The sequence below is a fragment of the Miscanthus floridulus genome, unplaced genomic scaffold (assembly GCF_019320115.1).
Source record: "Miscanthus floridulus cultivar M001 unplaced genomic scaffold, ASM1932011v1 os_1851_2_3, whole genome shotgun sequence".
Taxonomy (NCBI): Eukaryota; Viridiplantae; Streptophyta; class Magnoliopsida; order Poales; family Poaceae; genus Miscanthus; species Miscanthus floridulus.
Genome location: NW_027097955.1, coordinates 1 through 26,094, shown reverse-complemented (window position 1 = coordinate 26,094; position 26,094 = coordinate 1). Strand labels below are relative to the sequence as shown.

Here is a 26,094-nt window from a genome sequence, read left to right as displayed (position 1 = left end):
TTCACCTCATCTCGACTCCTCCAGACACGAAGATGGGAGACGGAGCGAGCGAATCGCCGAATCCAAGCGCCGAGCCGAACCCTAGGGCAGCCCGCTGGCAGCGTCGCGCCGCCCCCATCCCCCACGCCCGGCCCTGCGCGGCAGCCGCGGCTGCGCCCCTGCCACGGATCCCGGCCGTCGCGGTGGCGTGGCTCCAACGGACCCACGCCCCTGCCCCTGCCGGCCTTGCCCTCGGTCGCCTCGGCGCGTCATCGGCGGCCGGCCTCGCCCGCTCGCCGCCTCAGCCGAGGCCGACGGCCTCCATGGCTCCATCCATCCTAACCAACTCCGGCAGCTCGAGCTCGTCCTCGCCATCACCGATTTGATTTGTTCCTTTCAGAGAATCAGAGGTAATCAAATCCCGCTTTGCCCTTTTGTCTTTGCTATGTTCTGTCAAATGTCAAGTTGTCAATTGCAAAAATCTTTCTATGGGCATACCCAACTTTGAAATCCTGGGTCCGCCTCTGCGACCGGACGACGTCTTCCTGGATCTGCGCGCCCGTCGCGTGCTTTTCCGGCTATTCTTCCACCCCCCACTCTACATCGCCGTCGTGCCCATCTCCCTGCACGTGCTCCACTTTGCCTCGCCGCCACGGCCATCCCTCGCCGCGCTGCCCCACTACGCGCTCGCCCGTCGCGGCCACGGCGTGCACCGCGCCACTAGGAGAAGGTTGTTGCCGGCTGGGACAGCGTCTGCTGCGATCGGCCGAAGACACCATGACAGGAAGAAGCGTATGTTGCAAGTGTTTGAGATGTATGCTGCAAGTGTTTCATGCGGATGTTGCAAAAGTGGATCGGGATGATGCATATGTTTCTATGGTTTTACACGTATGTTGCAAGCTTATGTTCTCAATGTTTCATCTATATGTTGAAACTGTATTTATTTGTATGTTATAAATGTTTCACACATTTGTTGCGAGTGTTTTATCTGGTTTTTAAGTGTGTTTTTTAGGTGTTTCTGCAAGTGTTTCACATACATGTTTCAAGCATTTCATCTGTCTTCATACGTATGTTGCAAGTGTTGCATCTAGATGTTTCAAAAGTAGATCGAGTGTTGCATCTTCTTCCTAGCTTTTTATTGTCTTGTCTCGGTGTCTCCTCCTCCTTCCGGCGCCGGAATGGGCATCCGCTGCTTCCCTCCCTCTCTTCTTGATGCTGGTAACGTTCAAGGTGGCACGAGCCCTGTGTGGACGCGGAAAATGATTTACATGCGCGGACATCCGGACGGCCGGGCGCTAGCGTACCCGATAACCAAACCCTTTGTTGATGCTACAAACTTAGGCCTTGTTTAGTTGACGAATTTTTTGGCGAAATAGTAATGTAGCACTTTCGTTGTTATTTGGCAATTAGTGTCCAATCATAGTCTAATTAAGCTTAAAAAATTGTCTCGTGAATTTCGTCTAAACTGTGTAATTAGTTTTATTTTTTATTTATATTTAATGCTTCATGCATGCGTCCCAAGATTCGATGTGACGAGAAATCTTAAAAAATTTTGCAAAATGGAAGGGAACTAAACACTACCCTACTCTATCGTACCAAGTACGGTCTTATTTTCCTTGTAAATGTAGTAACAGCAAAACCGACGAGAGAGAATCACACATGCTCCTCATCCGCTCCGCCGCCACCCGCCGGCCGCCGTACCTGCAGAAGCACCGTAAACAAGAGCAAGAAAACAAAACAACCGCACAGCCCCGTCCCATCCATTCATCAACCATCGTCATCACCATCCTCCTCCAACCCGCGTCGCATCGCTGCTCTGGAACTGCAAGCCACAGGCGGCCTCTGACAGCTGACACCGCCGCTCCGACCCCGGTGCGCCCGCGCCAGTATTTCGGTGACGTTGACATGGGCTGCTGCCTCCACCGCCGCCTCTGCCTCGGAGGCACGCGTACGTCACTCTCCCTCCTCATCCTCGTAGCCTCCTGTCCCCTCCCTTCCCTCGCCACTCTCCCTCTCTCTCACCACTGTCTGCTCTCCTCGCCTGCTGAATCCATCCATGACCTGATAAAAATGGAACCCACCCAACACAGGTACCTTGCCGTTCCTCAGGCGTTTCACGCCCAAGGAGGTGGAGGTCGCCACGCGCGGCTTCACCGCGGTGCTCGGCGCCGGCGGGCCAGGCGGCACGGCGTACAGGGCGCGCTTCGCCGGCGGCCTCGTCGCCACCGTCGTCAGGCGCCGCCGCGACGACGACCGCGGCCAGGGAGAGGGAGGCACGGACGCCTTCTACCTGGAGCTGCAGCTGCTGGCCCGCCTCAACCACCGCCACGTCGTCAGGCTGCGCGGCTTCGCCCAAGGCCACTATGCCAGGCCCGTCCCTTCACCTCCCTGCTCCTCCAGTCCTCCGACTCCGACCCTCTCGCCGCTGCTCTGTGGTGCTGATTGGTGAAATTCACCTTTGGATATGATTGGGGTGGAATGTTTCAGGTTCCTGGTCTTCGATCACATGGACAACAGGAGCCTTGAGGAATGCCTCCACGGTTGGTAAAAATCACTGCAGACTCGTCTGTCACTCTCATCTCAGCCGACTTCTTCTTCCTCCTCCTCTTTTTCTTCAGAAGCCTGAACCCTGATGCCTGCCTCTCCACCGCAGATCCTCTCAGGACGCCGCTGGACTGGCGGACAAGGTTGCAGGTCGCCATTGACATCGCGGCAGCGCTGGTAACTACCACTGCACACCTCACTCACACAGAGCTGAGACGACACAACCGATTCATTCAGTTCTCTGAACCTGGAATTTAATGGATTCATTCAGGAATACCTCTACTACCACTGCGACCCCCCGGTGTTCCACGCTTCCGTCAACTCCGGCAACGTGCTCATGGACTCCAACTTCGTCGCCAAGGTGACACTGACAAAATGCAGCTGCTGCAGATGTTAGTATTGCACGCACGACGCGCGTTCTGAGCCTGAACCATGCGTTTTTCAGCTGTCGGATGTCGGCGTCATCAGCCACGACGTGAAGCTCGCAACCACCAATTCCTTCCAAGGTCTCCACTCTCCAGTATCCAATCCACCGAGAAGCCAAGCCACCAGTCCTTCTTCTTCCCCCGGAGTCTGCAATCTGTGCGTTGCACTCATTTTCTTGCTGTATTCATTCAGACCAGGTCGAGCGGCGGCGGGCGGGCCTGGTGTTCCAGTACGGCGTGCTGGTGCTGGAGCTGGTGACGGGGCAGTCCCCGGGCGGCGACGGCGAGCTCGTGCGCTGGGTGCAGGACCCCAGCTTCGCCGCCTCCGTGGACCGGATGGTGGACGCCGACCTCGGCGGCGTCTACGACGCCCGGGAGCTCCGGAACCTCCTCGTCGTCGCCAGGCTCTGCACCAGGGACAGGGGCGACGGTGGTGGTGATGGCGCCGTCGTCACCATACCGCAGATCGTCAGGTACCTCCAGGGGAAGCTGGAGCGGATCGGATGCCAGGACAGGTTCGGATGATGATGATTCGTCTGCGTTGCCTTGCGCGGGTGATCAGCATCATATCATCTTTGTTCTTCTTTAGCAGTGTGTCTGTACCACTAAACTGTAGAAAAGCGCGTGGCTTTTTGTCTGATGATATTCCGAATTTGTTGCTGTCGATAGAAGAACCAAAGTGATACTAAGGTTTATTATGTGAATTATTACAGCCTGAAATTGAAAGAGCGTGCAGTCTTTTTCTTCTGATCAACGTGTCAAGATGTTTGCCGTGGTTTTATGTAATGTTGTGACAAGAACAGAGATCGACATGGCAGATTGTCTTATGGGCCATGGAAAGCCAAGCCAGTTTTGTGGAAACACTGTTCGCTACTTAATCTGATTTCTGAGATTTGCTGCACACTTAATCTGAGTTCTGAGATGACAGAAAACATGTTTTTGATCAGATTTTCTCCAGATTAATTCATCAACCCTTTTTCCTGTGCAAGACCCGCACAGAGCAGGAGCTCTCTGCACTGGGTACGCGCTAAAGTGATCAAATTTCAGATTCTTCCGAGACAAAACCTCTTAACTATCATACCACCCCTACACACTCAGATTTATACCCCTCAAAAGTAACACATTTAGAAACTCCTAATCAAACTGATCTCTCGCTAATCACACCGTCCTGTGTATGTATAGAAATGAAATGACACAAGAGACAAAGCAAGCACCAGGCAGAGTTGAGCGACAGAGCTAGGCCACGAGAGCGCGAGAAAAAAAAGGAACCCTCACGACGGCCTCGCGGACGCCAGCGGCGTGACCTCGGCGAGTGGCGTGGGCATGGGGCTGGGCAGCGACGACGTGCGGCAGACCGGGCACGTGGGCCGCTGCCGGAGCCAGGGGTCGACGCAGTCCCGGTGGAACAGGTGGCCGCAGTCGGGGAGCACCTGGACCACGTCGCTGTCGCCGTAGCCGTCAAGGCACACGGGGCAGCAGCAGAACTCCTCCTCCTGCGCCGCCGCCGCGGGCGCCTTCCCCTTCCTCGCCTCCGCGTAGGACACCGCCGGGAACGCCTCCAGCGTCGCCTCGTTGATGCCCCGCTCGACGTCGCGCGGCGGCGCGGGCGCGTCGCCGCCGCCGCCCCCGGCGGCGGACAAGGGCATGGAGTTGCGCGTGCAGAAGTAGATGCCCAACGCGATGGTGGTGATCACGAGGAGGATGCCGATGGACACGCCGATGCTGGACCCGAATATGCCGTGCGCGCTGCCGCCGTCGCCCGGCGGCGAGTTCATTGCTGCTGTTCTTTTCTTGGCCTGCTCTGCTGCTCCCAATGCCGTCGTCAACGCGACCTCTGCATGCCAAGGTCGGTAGAGAACGGAATTACATAACGTCTTTAGGGAGAGGACAGAGGACGACGAGAGAGAAGAAGAAAAAATGATGGCGTGCTTAGCTGGTCAATGGCGTTCGTCAGTTGTTTAGGCGTGCTTGATTTGCGTGGCGTTGTCTGTTCCTAGGAAGGTATCCAGGTGTACTTATGATGCGCTAAGACTGCCTAGTACCGTACTACCAAATAGTAGTAAGATTACGAAATTATTATTCATGTCAACTTTAGCCTTACGCCATTTTCGATAACTCGACCAAAATATGAATTCAAAAAGATATTGGTGGTCATAATAGTAAAGTTTAAACGTGTCGATTTCACAAAACCCTGATTTAATTTGTGGAGTGGAAGTAGTAACAAAAGGTTTTGTGATCAGTCTTAGGGACATAGCAATCCTGGCGCCGATTTAATTTGTGACTCCAAATTAGATTTTGTCGGACTTCAAATGCTCAAAAAGGAATTGAATTGTTTGATGGGAACCCTAGGCCATTGGAATATTGGATCAACATCAAACTACTATTACGTGTTGAATTGGTTGAATGATATTGATAAACAACTGAGCCGAAGCACTCATCAGATCTTGTAAAAGTTTTTGAGTGCTGCATTAGGCTTTGCTGCGTTGCTTATGGGAGACCACTAAGTTTGCAACTCGCGGAAAGCAATGGTTTTTCTTTGCCTACTTGAAGGAATATTGTAAGACCACTGCAGCTCCCGGAGTCGTCGTGAACTCACTGAATTCTTGCATGTACGTCGTTTTTTTTTCAAAAAATAAAATAAAATAAAGATTGACCCCTCAAAATTCTTAGTATTATGTAGAGCTCATCGGGTGACCACAAAATAAGAGAGAGAGAAAAAAACATGAATGATAGGAGATAATCAAAAGCAAGAGTCTATTATTATTGCTTTTTTATTCATTTTTTGACGAAAATATACAAAGCAACAATCTCCAAAGCTTTGCTCACCAAATGAATGGTCTCCCTTAGGGCATCTTAAAGATTTCCTGATTCGTCTCTTTAGAACTGAATTAAGATTTTATGTAAAAAAAATTTACCCTTTCAACAGTCTCTCCCAACATCCCATATTTAGTGGTATCCTAAACCATCCTTCCTCCCTCTCAATTTTGAGATGCCATGTTGTCCACTCTATATATTATTTGAGATAGGTTAACTGCTGGAGAAGAGAAATATTTAGAGACGATTTTCGCTAGAAATCTCGGAGACGCTCTTATATCCTCATACTACAGCAACGCCCAAAAATAATATATTGGCTTCATTGGCCCAACGAGTGGCTAATATGGTTAGTTCTGGAAGGACAGCGACAGTAATTAAGCTGCAACAGGTGCGTGTCAGTGTGTGGAAGCGAATGACGTTGCCTAGCAACACGTCAGCGTCAGGCGAGAGCGACACTGCAAGAGAGAGAGGGGAAGCAGAGAGCATGTTTTGGTTTGGTGGAGCTCCAGCTAAAACAACTCTAGTTATAGCTTCACATATGAAGCAGATTTATTTTAGAAGCTGAATTTGTTTTTTTACACCTTTGGCAAAACAGCTTTTTTTTTGTCCGGTGAGAAGACATAAAAGGTCCAAAATACCTTTTCTTTTTCTTTTTTTCTCTCCTTTTTATTTTTTCTTTATTTTTACTCTCTTTTTATTTCTTTTTATTTATTTATTCTTTGTCTCTCTATATCACCCATGAACGCCCGCACACGGATATGCCTCGCCTTATCTCTTCTTCCCGCTCGTCGCACCCCTGTTCCTCTTCCCCACGCAGCCGCGCATCCGGTTCCTCGCGCTTCCCCGCACCGCGGCCGCGGCTCCTGGCTCCGCCCCAACCGCGTCGCTCCCTCCTCGCCTGGAGCTCCGTTGCCGCCCTTCCTCCTCCCCGCGCGTCCGCTCCCGGCGGCCTCGCACTCGCCGCGCTCGGAGATACGGCATCCCGCGCCCGAACGGCGGCGACTCCCGTGCCCGCACGGCGCGGTGGGGGCAAATGAGCCCTTCGTACTGCGTTGGGCCCACAGCAGCTTGTGGGAGACGGGTGAAGCTACTCTTTTTCCGGCTCCCACCCTCTCTCTCCTCTCCTCTCAGCGCGTTTTTCGGGGCTCCGACTGTGAAGAGGAGCTGTTTGCTCCCGTTTGGTCGCCGGAGCTGAAAATGGCTCCAGGAGCTGCCCCGGGAGCCATACCAAACGGCCCCCAAGATTCCCGTGCTGGTGGCGGCGACGCCGACGCGCCAGCAGCCGTGTGATGTTGCAATCCGGAACACGGCATCGCCAGTAGTAGCCCATTGGATTTGGGAGGGCACGGGGCACGGGGCACGGGGCACGTCGCCCGGCGCAGCTTTGCTTTCTCTGCGACTGCGACGTGCGTGCTCGCCGTCGCCGTCGCCGTCGACGGCAACTTGTTTCCTTCTTAAGTAGCTCACTCGGCCTAGACCAGGCTAGGGCCAGGCCGCCTCGGGTGCAAACTGGACGGCTGGGCCGACGTGTTGGGTTTGGGTCCAGGCATATGGGCTGCCTGCCTTTTCTCGTGCTTTCAGGACAGTCTTCCAATTGGCTGTTCTGACAATTATTACTGCCTGAATCAGAAGACGTTGCATCCATCAGATTGACGGAGTCACTATTAGACTCCATACAAACATTAAGTGAACCAGCCCTGTTGGAAAGTCGAAATGGACTCAACAACTTTAGGTAGATATCCTGAAGAGATAATCCATTAATTGCCTCTGGAAGTGCTGCCAAAAGTGGGGCCTCAAACTCCCTCATTTGTGGAGTTAAATTATCATCACTAGAATGCCTGAACGAAATGACAGATAAACACAATGTTAATAGAATACATAAAGGTCAAGAAAGGCAAATTGCATCACTGTACACCAAATTTGGGTGTGCTTACTCATCAAAATGTTGATGTGTAAAAACCACAAGGGGGGATTTCTCATGTCTTTTGGGTAGACGGTATGCTGCCAGTTTATCTCCATCCCTCAGCAATGAAACTGAATCTGAAGGCTCCTCCAAGTATCGAATGATGCAGTTATTGTAGACCTGCATAGTCAGTTCCAGTAAGTGAAGAGCAAAAGAACTTGTATTGCTTAAAATAGCTCTGAAAATTTGCAAAAATTCAGAAGGGGCAACGAGGAAAGGAAATCATACCTCCGTAACCAGCAGGATCTCATCATCTCCAAGTAAGCAAGCAATGCTTAAAGCCTGAACAAGATCACTCAGAGTCCCAAATTTTGGCACACTGACATCATATGAGCATGGCTCTCTGCTACCATCGGTGCTGAAAACTGTTACGGTCATTACCCTCTTTGCCGTGGAAGGTACAGGCAAAGATAAGTACATAAATGGGTCAAATGTGACAGATGTTTTACTGCAAGTAGGACAAGTTAATGTAGATTTGTATTGTCCCTGCAAAAGATAATCAGAAGAGTTTATTTAACAACATACACATAAAAGGATGAACATTGAATTATCACTGCATAAAATATATAGTTTCACCATGTGACAACAAAATAGCAAGGTGCATCCTCATAGCGGCAAGTGGCAACAGATTACAGAAAATAAAATGGATAGCCAATGTCTCAATGAGGATCGTGGGAACAAACAAGCTAGGGTTGCTAGAACGAAGTGGTGGAAATTAGAAGGGGAAGCATCAAAGGTCTTTAAGGAAAAGGTCATTGAAGAGGGCCCTTGGAATGATTAAGGCGATGCAAACAGCATGTGGGAGAAGATGGCAACATGCGTTCGAAAGGTTGCTTCAGAGGTGCTTAGAGTGACCGAAGGGAGCGGATGCGACTCGAAAGACACTTGGTGGTGGAATGAAGATGTGCAAAAGGCTATTAAGGAAAAGGAGTGCTATAAGCGCTTGTATCATGACATGTGTGCAAACAACATAGAGAAGAACAAGGTGACAAAGAAGATTGCAAAACGAGCGGTGAGTGAGACAGAGGGGCGGGCCTATGAGGACCTTTACCGACGTTTGAGTACGAAGGAAGGAGAGAAGGACATTTATAGGATGGCTAGGGCTCGCGATAGGAAGACAAGGGACTTCAACCAAGTCAAGTGCATAAAGGATGAGAGGGAGCAGCTCTTGGTGAAAAATGATGAGATCAGACATAGATGGCAAGAGTATTTTGATAAATTATTCAATGATGAGAACGAGAACACCACCGTTCAGCTGTACGACTCGTTTGATGACACTAACAGACGCTTTGTACGGAGGATTCAAGAATCGGAGGTCAGAGAAGCCTTAAAAAGGATGAAAGGGGGCAAAGCGATGGGCCCTGATGGTATCCCAATCAAGGTGTGGAGATGTCTCGGGGATATAGCTATAGTATGGCTAACCAAGATATTCAACAATATCTTTCGATCGAACAAGATGCCTGAGGAGTGGAGAAGCATATTGATACCAATCTACAAGAACAAGGAAGATATCCAACGTTGTACTAATTATCGAGGAATTAAGTTGATGAGCCACACTATGAAGTTATGGGAGAGAGTCATCGAGCAGCGCCTGTGAGGAACGACACAGATATCAACAAACCAATTTGGTTTCATGCCCGGAAGGTCAACCACAGAAGCAATCTTCTTAATAAGACAGGTTATGGAGCGGTTTAGAGAACAGAAGAAGGACCTCCACTTGGTTTTCATTGACTTGGAGAAGGCTTATGACAAGATACCAAGAAATGTTATGTGGTGGTCTTTGGACAAACATAAAGTCCCATCAAAGTACGTGACCCTCATCAAGGATATGTAAACGATGGTAACATAAATTACTTCCCGATTAAAATTGGACTTCATCAAGGATCAGCCTTAAGCCCGTATCTCTTTGCCTTAGTAATGGATGAGGTTACCAGGAACATACCAGGAGATATCCCTTGGTGTATGTTGTTCGCTGATGATGTAGTGTTAGTGGACGAAAGCCAGGCGGGAATAAATAGGAAACTAGAGTTATGACGGCAGACCCTTGAGTATAAAGGTTTTAGATTGAGCAAAACTAAAACTGAATACATGAGATGCGACTTTGACGGAGTTGTACAGGAGGAGGGAGATGTGAGTTTGGAAGGTCAAGTAGTGCCTAAGAAGGATACCTTTCGATATCTGGGATCGATGCTACAGAGGGATGGAGATAATGATGCAGACGTTAGCCATAGAATCAAAGCAGGGTGGATCAAGTGGCGACAAGCTTCTGGCCAAAGTTCAGCTAGGCGCTAGGCGACTTCTAGGCGATGACCCATAGCCTAGAGCCTAGGCGAGCTTAAGCGAGCCTAGGCGTTTTAAGGCGTTTTTCTAGGCGTTTTGTATATATACTAATATACATATATTATCTTCTAAAAGAAAAAATAAACAGCTGAAATAGTGGGTTTAGATAGATTGAAAGGCTGGCTTAGAGAGATAGAAAGGCCCAAATGGCAACAGTCCAGCCCATCTCCCACTCCAGGTCTCCAACCTTATCCTTCTGTTCGGTCTCCCGCATCCTCTGCTCGACGCCGCTTCCTCTGTTCGGTAGCCCGCATCAGCCGCCGCCTCCGATTCCTCTCCCTCTCCGGCATCTCTCTCTCCTCTAGTGCGTGCCCGCCCCCACCCGCGCACGCGCCCGCCCCCGCCCCGCAGCTCCTCCTCCTCTACCGGCGACCTCCGCCAGAAGCTCCTCCTCCCCCACCGGCGCCGCCGACGAGCTGGCGCCGCCTAAGGGTCCGCCTACCCCCTAGGCCAGGTAGGACCCCCCCGCCTGCTGCCGCCCGCACACGCCCACGCACGCGCCCGCGCCCGCCGCCGCTCTCAGCTCCTCCTCCCCCACCGGCGACCTCCCGCTGCGACCTCCCCCACCGGCGACCTACCTCCTTGCGCCTGGATGTCCGCCTACCCCCATAGGCCAGGCGGGAACCCATCGACTAGCGACTAGTCGCGCCTAGGCGCGCCTAAGGCGTCGCCTTTTTGAACACTGCTTCTGGCATTCTCTGTGACAAGAGGATACCACAAAAGCTAAAAGGCAAGTTCTATAGAACGACGATTAGACCGGCTATATTGTATGGAGCAGAATGTTAGCCTACAAAGATTCGACATGTTCAACAATGGAGTGTTGCAGAAATGTGTATGTTGCGATGGATTTGCGGTCACACAAGAATGGACCGAGTTCGGAACGATGATATACGTGATCGCCTATAGGTAGCACCAATTGAAGAAAAGCTTGTCCAACATCGGTTGAGGTGGTTTGACCATGTCCAAAGGAGACCTCCAGAGGCACCAGTGCATTATGGAGTCCTAAGCCAAGCTAATAATATGAAGAGAGGTAGATGAAGACCGAAATTGACATGGTGGAAGGCAATAAAAAGAGATTTGAAAGCTTGGGATATACCTAGAGATCTATGTTTGAATAGGAGTACTTGGAAAGCAGCTATTGTAGTGCCTGAACCGTAACTTGGGGCTCTTGGTGGGTTTCAACTCTAGCCTACCCCAACTTGCTTGGGACTGAAAGGCTATGTTGTTGTTGTTGTTGAATGTCTCAATGAGGATGCTTCTATGTTTTCTCAAATAGGAAATATTAATATATTGTGGTTACGCACTCTCTTAATTGGTAAAAACTATAAATTGACTAAGTGTTTTAATCCCAACCCCTGATTGGTGTTTAGATCTGCAAAAATGTTTGTGCAATAGAATATGGTCACTTCCATCAGTAATAAAAGGGCGTACCCAGTGCAGAGAGCTCCCGCTCTGTGTGGGGTCTGGGGAAGGGTGTTAGTGGTAAGCCTTACCCTCGCTTGTGCAATGCGAGGAGACCACGACTCGAACCCGGGACCTTCCAGTCACATGCGGTAAGACTCTACCGCTTGCACCAGGCCTGCCCTTCTTCCATCATTATTTAATAAATGGCATATTTCTAGTTTGTGAGATCAATTGACAGATATGAGGTTACAAGCACGAAAGAACTACAAATATGTCACTATTTCAGGACGAGCGGAGTTTAAAGAATAGGGGGTTTAAACTTACATGGCATGTATCAACTATAACAGAATCATTTCGAGCTAGATGGTTGCTCCAGTACTCATCTGCTACTTCTTCGTCAGGACGGCCACTTGCATCTTTTGCTTCTTCATACGGTTTACATTTAACCTGGTTAAGATCTTCATGAAGACCATCCAATAAAAAAGCAAGAAGCTCCTGTGAATCATGCTGATTAAAGCCACTGAACTGAGGAGCATAACACGCAATTTTTTCCTTGAAATGATGAGGTGGAACGGGTTTTCTGTCAGTCCATAAGCTCCTCAACAGTTCTCCAAACGCCAAAGCAAGTTCACCCTAATTAATGGAAAAGTCAGCAAACAATTATCTGAATGTTTGCTGTAATTTTTTTTTTTTTTTTTTTTTTTTTGCATTTTAACGAGAAAATCTACATACATTCAATCCCAATGGATTAGTCCGGTTTATATTTTTGGCATAATCACCAAGGAAGTAATCAACAAACTTTGGTGTGTGAGCCAAACATTGAATTGAACTGTTCATAAAGCAAGTATTTCCAAGATTCTCCAATCCTATTAACCCCATAGAACCAGCTCTTCCAAAGCTTCTGTAGGACGAATCAGAATTCATATCACCACCAATTTTGGATGTTAAGGAGTCAGACATTGCATAGACTTGCACTTCCAGAAGATTCTGCACGCACAAATGGAAAGGATAAGGAACTACATATGGCAAGAAAATATTAGGCCATGTATATAAGAAGATAAAAAACAGAAATTAATATCATCTCCAAATATTAAATTAATTCCAGTGAAATGAAATAAAAAAATTAGTAGAGGGATCAAATGGAAAGGATAAGGAACTACCTCTTGATCTGCATGGCAGCAGTCATGTAGTCTATTCCATTCATTCATTAATATTAGGTTTGTCTGCCCTGAAAAATCCCAAACATGAACCTGGATAAAGAAACATTAAGTAAACAGCAGTAATGAAAGTGTATTTCCAAACTTGGAAATGTGAACAGCAACATACTGGTTGAGAATCAACATTAAAAATCTTGTTAGCCCGTTTGTAGTTCTCAACTGGATTGTCCTGAAGCAGAATTAAAGGCGTAAGTATTATCCATAGAAGGAATTAATTGAGCCACAAATTGCCTGTCAAGTATGGTACCTTTTTGCTGATCTTCAGTGTCAATATACTTGTTTCTCGGACAGAAATCCTAAGCACCAAAGGATAAGCACCAGCACTATCCCCAGCAAACGAATGCTTATTTTGTAAACCCAAACCAGAGTTTTGCCTGGCAAAAAACAATACAAAGCATTTGTGAAACACAACTGTGAGCCTAAGATGCAAAGGGCCAAGGTACAAGCCTTGATCAAATATCTGGAGAGCACAATGTTATATAAGTTATGGAGTAATAGAGCTAATTTCTATGAAGCTGAATGTCACTGGAGAGGAAACAGATTTCAAGTCAAACACAGTGAAGAAAATATTTGACTCCACAAATGAGGGTATAGTGGTATACTCATTTGTGGATACTCAAGGGTGTTTCCAACTTATCAAATAAACAGATAATGAGAATATGAGATAATCTATGTGTTGAACCCAACCAATGCTCCTATTCACAAAGCAGGACAAACCTACAATTCAATGAAAAATGCAGACCAGATAGGCATACATGTTGCGGTGAAAACCAGTGTGTGAAAATGTATTCTGTGTGAGGATACAAAGCGATGGGCTCCCTTGGATTATAGTTTCTGATGTTTGATGTTTTTTATGCGACCACATAGTGAGACAGTAGAGATAAAATTGAGAAGATCAAGGAACACGAAGCAGGACATACAATTTCATTCATGACTTTGTTTACACAAATATTGCAGCAGATCTTCAGCCTGTCTTGGAACAACAACAATCTGATCAAAAGTAACACAGCAGAAATCTAAGTGCATGCCTTTCATGTGCACCATATATCATGCCGCATGCGAAACACGTAAGGTTTTGAAAATTAATTTTGCTAGGCCAATAACTACATGCCTTAACTACCAACGGTATGCTGTGCTTGAGCATTCTGGATAGAAGCAACGGTCCTGTTTTAGTTTAGCATCAACACAACGGTCATCATGCATGGAACTCCAGCAAAGCTAGCAACAGCAGGACACGTGTCCAAAATACACACAACACGCCAAGTTAGCAACTAATAAAGGAGTTGCTCCGACACACACGCCGTCGTCTCTTTGGCAAGTTGGTATCACCTTGCTCCCTTGGAGGATGACAGGGTTCCCATGAGCAAATGCTGAATGCTCGTGCGTTAGATCTGACCGGTGTTGCACAGGGGTGGATAACGAGCCAGCTGCACTTTTTTCGAGCTTTCTTCAAAATTGGCATAATCTTATTTATCATAGTCTCCTGAATTGTATGAGACCCAACTTCAAACGGAGCTTAACGAGCCGAGCCTAACAAGCTGAGCCGAAGTCAAAAGTCAATCAAAATCAAGTCACTTTCATTTTAAAAGAAAAACAAGTTCAATAACTACATGCCTTAACTACCAACGGTATGCTGTGCTTGAGCATTCTGGATAGAAGCAACGGTCCTGTTTTAGTTTGGCATCAACACAACGGTCATCGTGCATGGAACTCTGGCAAAGCTTGCAACGGCAGGACACGTGTCCACAATACACACACCACGCCAAGTTAGCAACTAATAAAGGAGTTGCTCCGACACACACGCCGTCATCTCTCTGGCAAGTTGGCATCACCTTGCCCCACTGGAGGATGACAGGGTTCCCATGAACAATGCTGAACACTCATGGCTTAGATCTGATCGGTGTTGCACAGGGGTGGATAACGAGCTAGCTGCACTTTTTTTCGAGCTTTCTTCGAAATTGGCATAAGCTTATTTATCATAGTCTCCAGAATTGTTTGGGACCCAACTTCAAACCAAGCTTAACGAGCCGAGCCTAACGAGCTGAGCTAAAGTCGAAAATCGATCAAAATCAAGTCATTTTCATTTTGAAAGAAAAACAAGTTCAACAACTACATGCCTTAACTACCGAAGGTATGCTATGCTTGAGCATTATGGAGAGAAGCAATGGTCCTGTTTTAGTTTGGCATCAACACAGCCCACGCCGTGCATGGAACTCTGGCAAAACTAGCAACGGCAGGACACGTGTCGAAAATGCACACAACACGCCAAGTTAGCATCTAATAAAGGAATTGCTCCGACACACACGCCCTCGCCTCCCTGGCAAGGTGGCATCACCTTGCACCCCCTAGAGGATGACAGGGTTCCCATGAGCAATGCTGAACACTCGTGCCTTAGATCTGATCGGTGATGCAGGCCAAGACTGGACTTGGGGAAGTGCATTCGAGCTAAGACATTGCTAGAGACACGTGTGAACACTGAAACCTTAAGGCCTGATTGATCGCAACTCAAAATGGTGTCAGGACGAGATCCACTTGCCGCTACAATCACTATGTTGTACAACTACAGCTGAATCTACTATGTCAATCATTGTCTGGTTCAGTACGATGCAACCTAAATGGTTCAAGCTGCTCCATCACGCTGCTACGGATGGGCAGCTGTTGGGCTGATCGCTGGTGCATCAAAATCTCCGACCCCCTAAACACCGCAGGCACAGAGGAAGCTGCGGAGGAGTTCACCTGGCGAGCGCCCTCGAGAGCTCGTCGGCCGGGACGAGCGCATAGCTGCGGCCGCCTCCGCCTCCGTCCCCGCCACCGGCGCGGCACTCCCCGCGCTCGAGGCGCAGGACGAGATCCGGGTGCAGGAAGCTGTGGAGCAGCCTGAGGCCGTAGTAGGAGGGCGACGCGGCGGCGGTGGCGGCGTACTGCACCCCGCCCGCCGCCTCCTCCTCCCGCACCCGCGCCCACCACCTGCACGGCCACCGCACCGCATTGTCAAATCAGACACGGCGGCTCCCAGCGAGCGAGCGACTGGGAGGGGGAAGGGAAGGTACCTGAACGGGACGAGGCAGACGGCGACGGGGGAGGAGGAGGCGGCGGCGAGGGCGTCGCGGCCGGAGGTGGAGGCGGAGGCCGGGTGGGAGGCGGTGGCGGCGGTGGCCATGGGCGGCCGCCGCGCGCGGGATGGGATCTGAGGTCGGGGAGAGGTGGATGGGTGGCGCACGCGAGTGAGCTGTCGCCGGGTCCTCCCGCGGGGCGAGCCGCTTGTCGCTTTTGTTTTTGTTCTGGCCTCGGAGGACGCGGCGGAATTCCTTACGCCCCTCGGATTTGTAAAAGGCACGCCGCCGCGGTGGCGCTGTGGAGGAGATGAGAGGGAGATGCCCAGGCCCAGACCGGGGGGAATGTACGTGTGAGGTGAGAGGGACTGCTACGCCTCGCCAACGGTTGCTTCCTGGCTGCTTCGGTTGCTTCCTTGTCAACGGGGGTGTTTGATACGGAGACTAGAGTCGTCCGATATTGTTACATCGGGTGTTTGATATTAATAATAAAATTAATTATAGAAGTCATGACTAATTCGTAAGACGAATCTATTAAGACTAATTAATTCATCATTAGTATATGTACTGTAGCATCATGTTATCAAATTATAGACTAATTAGGCTTAATAGATTCATCTCATAAATTAGTCTCGATGTGTATAATTAATTTTATAATTAGTCTATGTTTAATACTTCAAATAGTGTTAAACATGTTTATTATAATCAATGTGACAGAAACTAAATTTTAGAAGGTGGGAAGCAAACACTCCCTAAGCTTCGCTTTGCCCGTACTTGCCTAGCCAGCAGCTGACTGGCCGTTGACCGCCTGACAGAGAGCAAAAGGTTTAAAGAAAAATTTTCAGACTTTTTTTAGGTGTCCATATGCGCACAGGGACAAGAATGATGTACCCCGCTACCGTTGGAGACAAAAAGTTGATGTCATGTATAGTCACTGTTACGCTTATTAGTGATGTGACTAACACCGTAGCTGGCGATGCCTCCGTAGTTTTCATATAGTAGCTGCCAATGTTGCACGTCCCATAGTCCATAGTCGACGGTGACATGTTTCTTTACTCTATCGGTTTTTCATCTACCATCATGTTGGAGGTAGAGGGAAGCCGTAGTTCTTCTATACCATAGCTCATCTATACTCTATCTATAGATGCGGTAGCCGTAGGTTGCATACTCTTTTGTCTTGATATTGAAATGGAGACGTCCGGTTTAATTATAGAGGATGAAAGGACCGATCTAGTTAAGGTCATATTTTAGCTGATATAGAAAGCGGTGACATGCGATGCAAAAACATTTACTTCTTTGTATGGTTAGTAGCTTCACTCTTACTCTTCACACAAAATGATGTTTTTTTGGCTACATGGTAGTGCCACGCGTACTCTACGCCTCTATCATGTTTTGGATTCGTCATTACTCTTTAAATTTAGCGTTAGATTTCATACTTAATCACTCTTGGCCTTGGGTTCCATGCCATCTCGACGCCCACACGCACCAAGCTCCATAGAAGGTAGCGCCCACGGCTAAAAAAACGTTTGTAGCAACGGGACAATTTTTTTATAGGGGCGGCTAGTGATGGAGCCGCTCCTACAATGGGCATACTCGGGACCCATGAGACCAGCCGTCCCTACAAATGGCACAGTAGGGGCGGCTGATGATACGAGCCGCCCCTACAAATGGGTCGATTTGTAGGGGCGGCTCACTCACCAATCGCCCCCGGTGTTGCGATTTGTAGCGGCGGCTCAATCATCAGCCGTACCTACAAATCACACTTGTTCATCATTGATCATCATAAACAGTATGATTTTTTTTAATCTTTGGGTAAAATTTGTAACTAGTCTTTCTCCCTCATACTAACACCAAATGTGATGATTTTTTTCCTAAAATTTTCTAAAATCATGTCCTATCAAGTTACTGTGTTGATTTGGTTATTCTTTTCATTTGACAAAGTTTGATCAATTTAAATTTTGAAATTTAAAAAAATGACAAGTTCTAACAAGATTTTGAAACACCAAATGATTTTAGCTAAAAAAGTGATTAATACCAAAGATGTATAACTTATCAAGATCTACAACTTTTATTTTAGTTATTTCTTCATCTGATAAAGTGATAGTAAACATTGTTCACAAATCAACATGTCTCTCATATAGTTCATGAAACTATGAGTGACATATGAATTTGTGAACAATGTTTATTAACACTTTGTCAAATAAAGAAGTGACCAAAATACAAGTTGTAGATAGTGATGAGTTCAACAACTTTTATGTTCATGACTTTTATAGTTGAAATTATTTAAGGTTTTAAAATCTTGTTTGAAGTTTCTATTTATTCAAATTCAAAATTGGAACTGTTCAATTTTTGTCAAATGAAAAGATAACCAAAATAAAAGTTGTATATAGTGATGTGTTCAACAACTTTTATATTCATCATCTTTACAGATGAAATCATTTAGTGGTTGAAAATCAGGTTTGCAGTTGTCATTTTCTAAAATTCAAAATTTAAATTGTCTAAAATTAGTGACAAAGATAGATGACCAGACTAAAATGACAGAGCATGATTTTTAAAAAAATTAAAAAAAAACCATCACATTTGGAGTTAGTATGAGAGAGAAAAATTAGTTACAAGTTTCAGCCACAGATTAAAAAAAGAAATCGCACTTATTCATCTTTGATTATTATGAATAGTTGTGATTTTTCTTTTTAATCTCTAGGTAAAATTTGTAACTAGTCTTTCTCCCTCCTACTAACTTCAAATGTGATGATTTTTTTTCCTAAAATTTTCTAAAATTATGCCCTATCAAGTTACCGTATTGATTTGGTCATTCTTTTCGTATAACAAAGTTTGAGCAATTCAAATTTTGAAATTTAAAAAAATGACAAGTTCTAACAAGATTTTGAAATACCAAATGATTTTAGCTGAAAAAGTGATGAATACCAAAGATGTATAACCTATCAAGATCTACTACTTTTATTTTGGTTATTTCTTCATCTAACAAAGTGATAGTAAACATTGTTCACAAATCAACATATCTCTCATATAATTTATGAAAATATGAGTGATATATGAATTTGTTAACAATGTTTACTAACACTTTATCAAATAAAGAAGTGACCAAAATAAAAGTTGTAGATAGTGATAAGTTCAACAACTTTTATGTTCACGACTTTTGTAGTTGAAATCATTTAAGGTTTCAAAATCTTGTTTGAAGTTGCCATTTATTGAAATTCAAAATTTGAACTGTTCAAATGTTATCAAATGAAAAGATAACCAAAATAAAAGTTGTAGATAGTGATGTGTTCAACAACTTTGATATTTATGACTTTCTTATTTGAAATCATTTAAGTTTTCACAATTTTGTTTGAAGTTGTCATTTATTGAAATTCAAAATTTAAAATTTTCAAATTTTATCAAATAAAAAGATAACCAGAATATAAGTTGTACATCTTGATGAGTTCTACAACTTTGATGTTTACAATATTTTTATTTTAGATCATTTTTTGTCTTAAAATTCAATTCGAAGTTCACAAATTCAAATTTTTAAATTTTTAAATATATTTTTTTATTTTACAAAATAAAATGTATCATTATATCTATATATATAAGCAAGTAACTTTTTATGTGTACGGAAAAATATAGCAAATTATTTTTATTATATTTATACATTTACACATTTATAAAAAATATGCAGAAGTAATATTTAAAAATATGTGAAAATATTTGTAGGGACGACTGAAAAAGAAATCGTCCCTACAAATGTATTTGTAGGTGCGGCTGTCTTCAGATCCGTCCCTACAAATGACTCTGAATATATATTCTAGAGCACAGTCAAAAAATATATTCTCCTTCGGGAAGCTTCTCTTCCCCTCCCATCTCTTTCTCTCCTCTACGCTCTCTCCCCCTCCCGACACGAGCAGCGGCCTAGGGCGACGGCGGCTGGCACGAGTGGGCCAGTGGACGCCGCAGCCGCCCTCCTCTTCCTCCACGCCTCTCCTGCGCGCCCCTCCCCCCTTGCGCCGCAGGGGCGCAACGACGGCGGCCCCGGCCAAGTCACCGGTGCAGCAGGTGGTGGGTGGCCACCCCTGGCTGTGGGGGCCCCAACGGCTGCCATCCCCGAGCACTGACGCCTACCGATGGTCATCGGCTCGGTTGCCCCCGATGCGACATCTCGTCTGCTCAATGAAACCCTAGGTGCCTGTCTCTTCCTCTGCCTCTCCCTCTATCTCGATCTCTCTCTCCGGATGTGGTGCTGCACCGGTGGATCCCACCGCGGTGGCCGGCCTCCGGCGCGGTAGGGCCCTTGCAGTTGCCCCACCTGCAGGCCAGCAGGCTACTGCACCCCCAACGGCCACTCATCCCCTCCCCCTCTCTCTCTCTCTCTTGATGTGGGGCATATGCATGGTGGCAAGGTCGATTTCGCCCTACATTTACTGTTCTCCCCCGTTCTGTTACCGATCTATAAGGATGCTTCTTATTTTTTTGTGTTGTGTAGCCTGAAATGATTCCATAGCTAGCATTGAAAGTTATATGACCAGCTATTTAATCAGAGGTAAATTTATCAGTTTTGCCTTGCTAATATTGTGGAGTTCATGAAAGGGATAACTTTCCCATGCTACCAGCTGCCAAATAATTTTGATTGCGGATTCTGGTGGTGTGCTGGTTCGGGTGCTGTGCAATTAGGTTTTAGTCTACATTTCTTTACTTTGATAATCACAATCATTTTTTGCTTAATTTGTCAACGGGTATCGCCTGCTTTTTTTCCTCATTATGTAGGAACTAATATATGGCTTTGATCAAGAAGCAGCTGCTGCAGTCATGGCATGCTTAGTCTCATTTAAGGAAGCTGAGGTAATCGACGACATGTATTAAATTATTTTACCATCAGCACATACATGGCAGATGCATCAAGGTGTGTGCCTTCAACTGCCAAGGCATTCCCCTTTATGCTTCTGATTATTTGTCATCTTCAACAATTTATGGAGTTGGCTTCTCTCAGATACGCTAAGGAGGTTTGTGATGCAATCGTGGCCAAGTGCCTCACTGGCCGACCAAAGTCTAATGAGAAAGCTCAAGCTGCATTCCTCCTATGGGTGGAACTGGAGGCAGCAGAGGTCTTCCTTTTTTGTTCACCTGGCTTTCGCAACATGTGGTGAAATGTTCCATGTAGTTGCAGGTAGTATTGGCAGTTTGGCATGGTCTAATACACCAACTATCAATATTGTTACAAATGCTGAGCCTATGACATAGGATTATGTGCTGCATTCCTCCTGCCAGATGATTTTCATTTTCAATTAGCAAATAGTTGTTCACATTAGCAATTTCTAGGTACTCCTTCTGAATAAATGCGACAAGCATAAAAGTCATTTCTCTTTGAAAGCATCTAGGCCCTTAGTAGGGTTTTGGTGATTAATGACAATACAAGATTACTATAACTAACGTGTGTTTTGCAGAGGCAATTAAGTTAGGTCATGATAATGAAGATCGATTGGGCAATCAAAGAGGTCATGCCCCTATGATGGAAATTGTTTCGGTTTTCAAAGAAAGGACGACAAGGTTAAGGATGACTAGTTCTAAGTGTCGATTGGAGTTGGAGAGACACTTAGAGTAGTTTAAGATTTTGTTTTTCCTTTGGTCGTACTATTAAGGGGGGTATGGATGGGTAGCTTGACCTAGTTGAGTCTAGTGAGTTAGGTGTGATGCACACTTGTTAAAATTAGCTCTAGGTAGCTCCTATGAATGCCTAAGATCCTTTGGAGCAAACTTTATTCACATATGATCGAAAGTTGGAAGTGAATGGAGGGTCAAATGCTGACCGGACGCTGGCCGTAGGGTCCGATCAGTTCATTTGATCAGCAGTCTGCGTTCAGTGCGATCGGACGCTAAAGAGGTCAAGTGACCGGACGCTAAAAGGCAGCGTCTGGTCGACTCCAGTAAGGTTCCAGAGAAGGGAATCTGCGACCGGACGCGTCCGGTTAGTACTGACCGGACCCTGAGGGCTCAGCGTCCGGTCGAGTCCAGTAAGGTTCCAGTAAGGGTTTTATGTGACCGGACGCGTCCGGTCAGTGCTGACCGGACCCTGCCAGCGTCTGGTCAACTCATTTTTACTGGTTCACGGGTTGAACTGACCGGAGCGTCCGGTCAGCACGACCGGAGCGTCCGGTCACCCCGCAGAAGCTCATAACAGTTCATTTTTCAAGCTGCCTTATAAATAGAAGCTCAACTCGTGTGTGGAGTCACTTTTGCTCCTTCCAACAGCTGAGAAACACGTTTGTGAGTGCCAAGAAGAGCAAGGTCCTAGTGAGGTGATTGAGATTTGAGAATCCAAGAGAGTACCCTCATTAGTGAATCAAGAGTAGTCAAGTGAGAGTTCGTGCTTGTTACTCTTGGTGATCGCCATCACCTAGATGGCTTGGTGGTGATTGGGAGTCCGGTGATCACCCGGCGGAGCTTATCGGTGACCCAACTCAAGTTGTGAGCGGTTGTGGGTGATTCACCGCGACGGAGTGTTGAAGAATCAACCCGTAGAGAGCACTTGATCCTTGCGCGGATCAAGGGGGAGCTACACCCTTGCGCGGGTGCTCCAACGAGGACTAGTGGGGAGTGGCGACTCTCCGATATCTCGGCAAAACATCGCCGCGTTCCTCTCTCTCTCTTTACTTTGAGCATTTACTTTGAAGTATTTACTTTGAGCAATTCATTACTTGTCTTTACATTCTTAGAATTGCCATGCTAGAGTAAGTTTGGAACATAGGTTGCAAGTCCTTTGTGCATTAGTTTGATAGAAACACTTTTCTAGGCACAAGAGGTTAATTGGGCTATCCATAGGATTTGATTATTGCAAGAAAATTTAGAATTAACCCAATTCACCCCCCTCTTGGGCATCTTGATCTTTTCAATTGGTATCAGAGCCTCGTGCTCATGTTTTAAGCTTAACCGCTTAGAGCAAGATGTCTCACGGGGATGGACCTCCTCCTATCTTTGAGGGAGATGACTTTCCATATTGGAAAATTCACATGGAGGCGTACTTAGAAGCTCTAGACGTTGGTATTCTTAGAGCTGCCTCACAAGGCTTCCCAAAACCTTGGGATGCTATAAACCTACAAGGTGATAAGGTTAACTTTGAAAAATGGAATGCAAAGGCTCGAAACACCATCTTTAGAGGCCTCTGCAAAGATGTGTTTAACCGTGTAAGGAACCACAAAGACGTCCATGCACTATGGTCGGATGTTTGTGCGCTCCATGAGGGAACCAAGAGTGAGCGTGAGGAATGCTATCATCTTATGATTAAAAAGCTAAATTCATTTGAAATGCTTCCCAAAGAAAGTGCTAATGAGATGTATTCTCGTTTAAATGTTCTTGTAGAGAAAGTCAATGGGCTTGGACTTACTCAAATGTCACCATCCGATGTTGTGAGAAAGATCTTGAGTGTCCTCCCCATTGACAAATATGGGCACATTGTGACCGTGCTACATCAAGGTGATCTTTCTACCGCTACACCGACACAAATCTTGGGAAAGATCAATGCTCATGAGATGTACATGCACATCACGCCATAAAATGGCTCATCCTCTACAAAGAAGAAATAGAAGGACTTAGCATTCAAAGCTAGCCAAGATAAGGGTAAAGCAAGACTTGAGTATGAGAGCTCAAGTGATAAAGATGATGAAGAAAGTCTTGCTCTCATGGTGAAGAAGACCACCAAGATGCTAAAGAAGCTAAACAAGAGTGGCATCAAGTTTGACAGCAAGAAGAAGAAGTTCTTCACTAGCTCAAGAAGAAAGCTAATCTCCGAGATGGATTGCTACAATTGTGGCGAACTTGGCCATCTAGCTCATCAATGCACAAAGCCCAAGAAAGACATGTTCAAGAACAAGAACAAGGGCAAGAAAAATGACTCAAGCAATGAAGATGAAGATGAGAAGAAAAAGAATAAGCCATACAAGAAGAGAGATGGCAAGAAGAGGGACTTTCACAAGAAGAAGAAGAGTGAAAAGGCCTACATTATCGGTGATTGGCTTACGGACATTGATTCATCAAGTGGATTATCTGATGATGATAGTGACAATGAGAAGGTGGCCGCCATTACTATTGATCTTGCATCTTCACCGCCACCATCGCCATCATCCTCTACTCATCTATGCCTTATGGCCAAGGGTGAACGCAAGGTGAACTACAAGACCGGTGGAAGTTATTGGGTTATTAATAGCAGTTGCACTCAACATATGACCGATGATCCTCATATGTTCACCTCACTAGATGAAGAGGTAGATGGGCAAGAGAAAATAATATTTGGAGATAACTCAAAGGGCAAGGTTAAAGGATTGGGCAAAGTGGCAATATCAAATAATCATTCCATCTTCAATGTGCTCTATGTTGCTTCATTGAGCTTCAATTTGCTATCCATTGGGCAATTGTGTGATCTTGGCTTCCAATGCTTGTTCATCGAGAAGGAGGTTGTTGTATCCAAGGTAGATGACAATCAAGTGATATTCAATGGATTTAGATACAACAACTTATATCTAGTTGACTTCACCTCCGAAGATGCAAATTTGAAGACTTGCCTATTCACCAAAACAACACTTGGGTGGCTATGGCATAGAAGACTTGCTCATATTGGGATGAGCTCACTCAAGAAGCTTATGAAGAATGATTTGGTGAGAGGGTTGAAGGATGTGAAGTTTGAGAAGGATAAGCTTTGTAGTGCATGTCAAGCCGGCAAGCAAGTTGCAAATACTTATCCAACTAAAGCTTTCATGTCAATCACAAGAGTGCTTGAACTCCTACACATGGATTTATTTAGACCAACAACATACAAGAGTTTGGGAGGAAATCTCTATTGTCTTATGATTGTGGATGATTATTCAAGGTATACATGGGTGTTCTTCCTTCATGACAAATCCAAAGTTGCATCTTGCTTCAAGAAGTTTGCCAAGAGAGCTCAAAATGAATTTGAAGTGAAGCTCAAAAAGATTAGAAGTGACAATGGGAAAGAATTTGACAACACAAACATTGAAGCTTATTGTGATGAAGTTGGGATCAAGCATGAAGTCTCTGTAACTTATACTCCTCAACAAAATGGTGTAGTTGAGAGGAAGAATCGGACTTTGATCACTCTTGCAAGAACAATGCTAGATGAGTACAACACCCCCGAAGCTCTATTGGCAGAAGCAATCAACACCGCATGCTATGCATCAAACCGCCTATTCCTTCAAAAGTTCCTTGGCAAGACTCCTTATGAGTTGCTCAATGGGAAGAAGCCGGACGTCTCTTTCTTTAGGGTGTTTGGTTGCAAATGCTACATCTACAAGAAGCGACAACACCTAGGGAAGTTCCAAAGATGTTGTGATATTGGTTTTCTTGTTGGTTACTCATCAAAGTCCAAAGCATATAGAGTATTTAATCATGCCACCGGCTTGGTTGAAGAAACATATGATGTGGAATTTGATGAATCTAACGGCTTCCAAGGAGCACATGAGAATCTTGATGATGTAGGTGATGAACCATTGAGGGAGGTTATGAAGAATATTCTAGTAGAAGACATCAAGCCAAAAGATGATGAAGATGATGTACAAATAATTGATCATCCTTCCTCATCAAGTATACCACAAGATGGTAAAAAAGATAGGAGAGTAGAAAATAAAGATACTCATATCTCCCATGAGCAAATGGTGGTACAAGCATAAGATGTTGATGCTCTACAACCTCCTCTCCAAGTGGTCAATAGAAGAAATACACCTCTCCTACAAGACCATCCACAAGATCTCATTATAGGGAGTCCATCAAAGGGAGTAATGACTCGATCTCAAAAACTTACTTCATTTATTGCTCATCACTCTTTTGTCTCTTACTATGAGCCTACCAAGGTAGAAGAAGCTCTAAAAGATCCGGATTGGATCAATGCCATGCATGAAGAGTTGAACAACTTCACTCGCAATGAAGTTTGGACTCTTGAAGAGCGACCAAAAGGTGCAAGAGTCATTGGAACGAAGTGGGTGTTCCGCAACAAGCAAGATGATCAAGGTGTTGTTGTGAGGAACAAGGCAAGACTAGTTGCAAAGAGGTTCTCTCAAGTTGAAGGTTTGGATTTTGGAGAGACCTTTGCACCGGTTGCAAGATTAGAAGCCATCCATATCCTTCTTGCATATGCATCACACCATGAAATGAAACTATATCAAATGGATGTGAAAAGTGTATTTTTAAATGGCCTTTATTAATGAACTAGTCTATGTTGATCAACCTCCCAGGTTTGAAGACCCTAGATATCCTAATCATGTTTATAGGTTGTCCAAGGCACTATATGGGCTTAAGCAAGCCCCAAGAGCTTGGTATGAGCGCCTTCGGGACTTCCTCATTGAGAAGGGCTTCAT

General features: G+C 45.9%; 3 protein-coding genes across 3 annotated transcripts; 1 reads left to right on the top strand and 2 right to left on the bottom strand.

Moving 5' to 3' along the window:
* Positions 1-1,602: 1,602 nt before the first annotated feature.
* LOC136534370 (probable receptor-like protein kinase At1g49730) lies at positions 1,603-3,483 on the top strand. The gene is made up of 7 exons (XM_066526822.1): positions 1,603-1,927; positions 2,070-2,349; positions 2,467-2,519; positions 2,633-2,700; positions 2,795-2,884; positions 2,969-3,029; positions 3,142-3,483. The coding sequence occupies exons 1-7, from the start codon at positions 1,639-1,641 to the stop codon at positions 3,471-3,473; spliced, it is 1,173 nt and encodes a 390-aa protein (XP_066382919.1). The 5' UTR covers positions 1,603-1,638; the 3' UTR covers positions 3,474-3,483.
* A 375-nt stretch (positions 3,484-3,858) lies between these two features.
* Positions 3,859-4,962, bottom strand: LOC136534371 (RING-H2 finger protein ATL70-like). Its single transcript, XM_066526823.1, has one exon. The coding sequence runs from the start codon at positions 4,721-4,723 to the stop codon at positions 4,220-4,222; it is 504 nt and encodes a 167-aa protein (XP_066382920.1). The 5' UTR covers positions 4,724-4,962; the 3' UTR covers positions 3,859-4,219.
* A 1,568-nt stretch (positions 4,963-6,530) lies between these two features.
* LOC136534373 (ubiquitin carboxyl-terminal hydrolase 8-like) lies at positions 6,531-16,034 on the bottom strand. Its single transcript, XM_066526824.1, has 11 exons — positions 15,737-16,034; positions 15,423-15,653; positions 12,934-13,060; positions 12,796-12,855; positions 12,630-12,719; positions 12,202-12,456; positions 11,794-12,102; positions 7,954-8,211; positions 7,697-7,845; positions 7,322-7,600; positions 6,531-7,212 (listed from the first exon to the last, which is right to left on the bottom strand). Exons 1-11 carry the CDS (start codon positions 15,844-15,846, stop codon positions 6,531-6,533), a joined length of 2,550 nt encoding a protein of 849 aa, XP_066382921.1. The 5' UTR covers positions 15,847-16,034.
* Between the last annotated feature and the right edge of the window lie 10,060 nt (positions 16,035-26,094).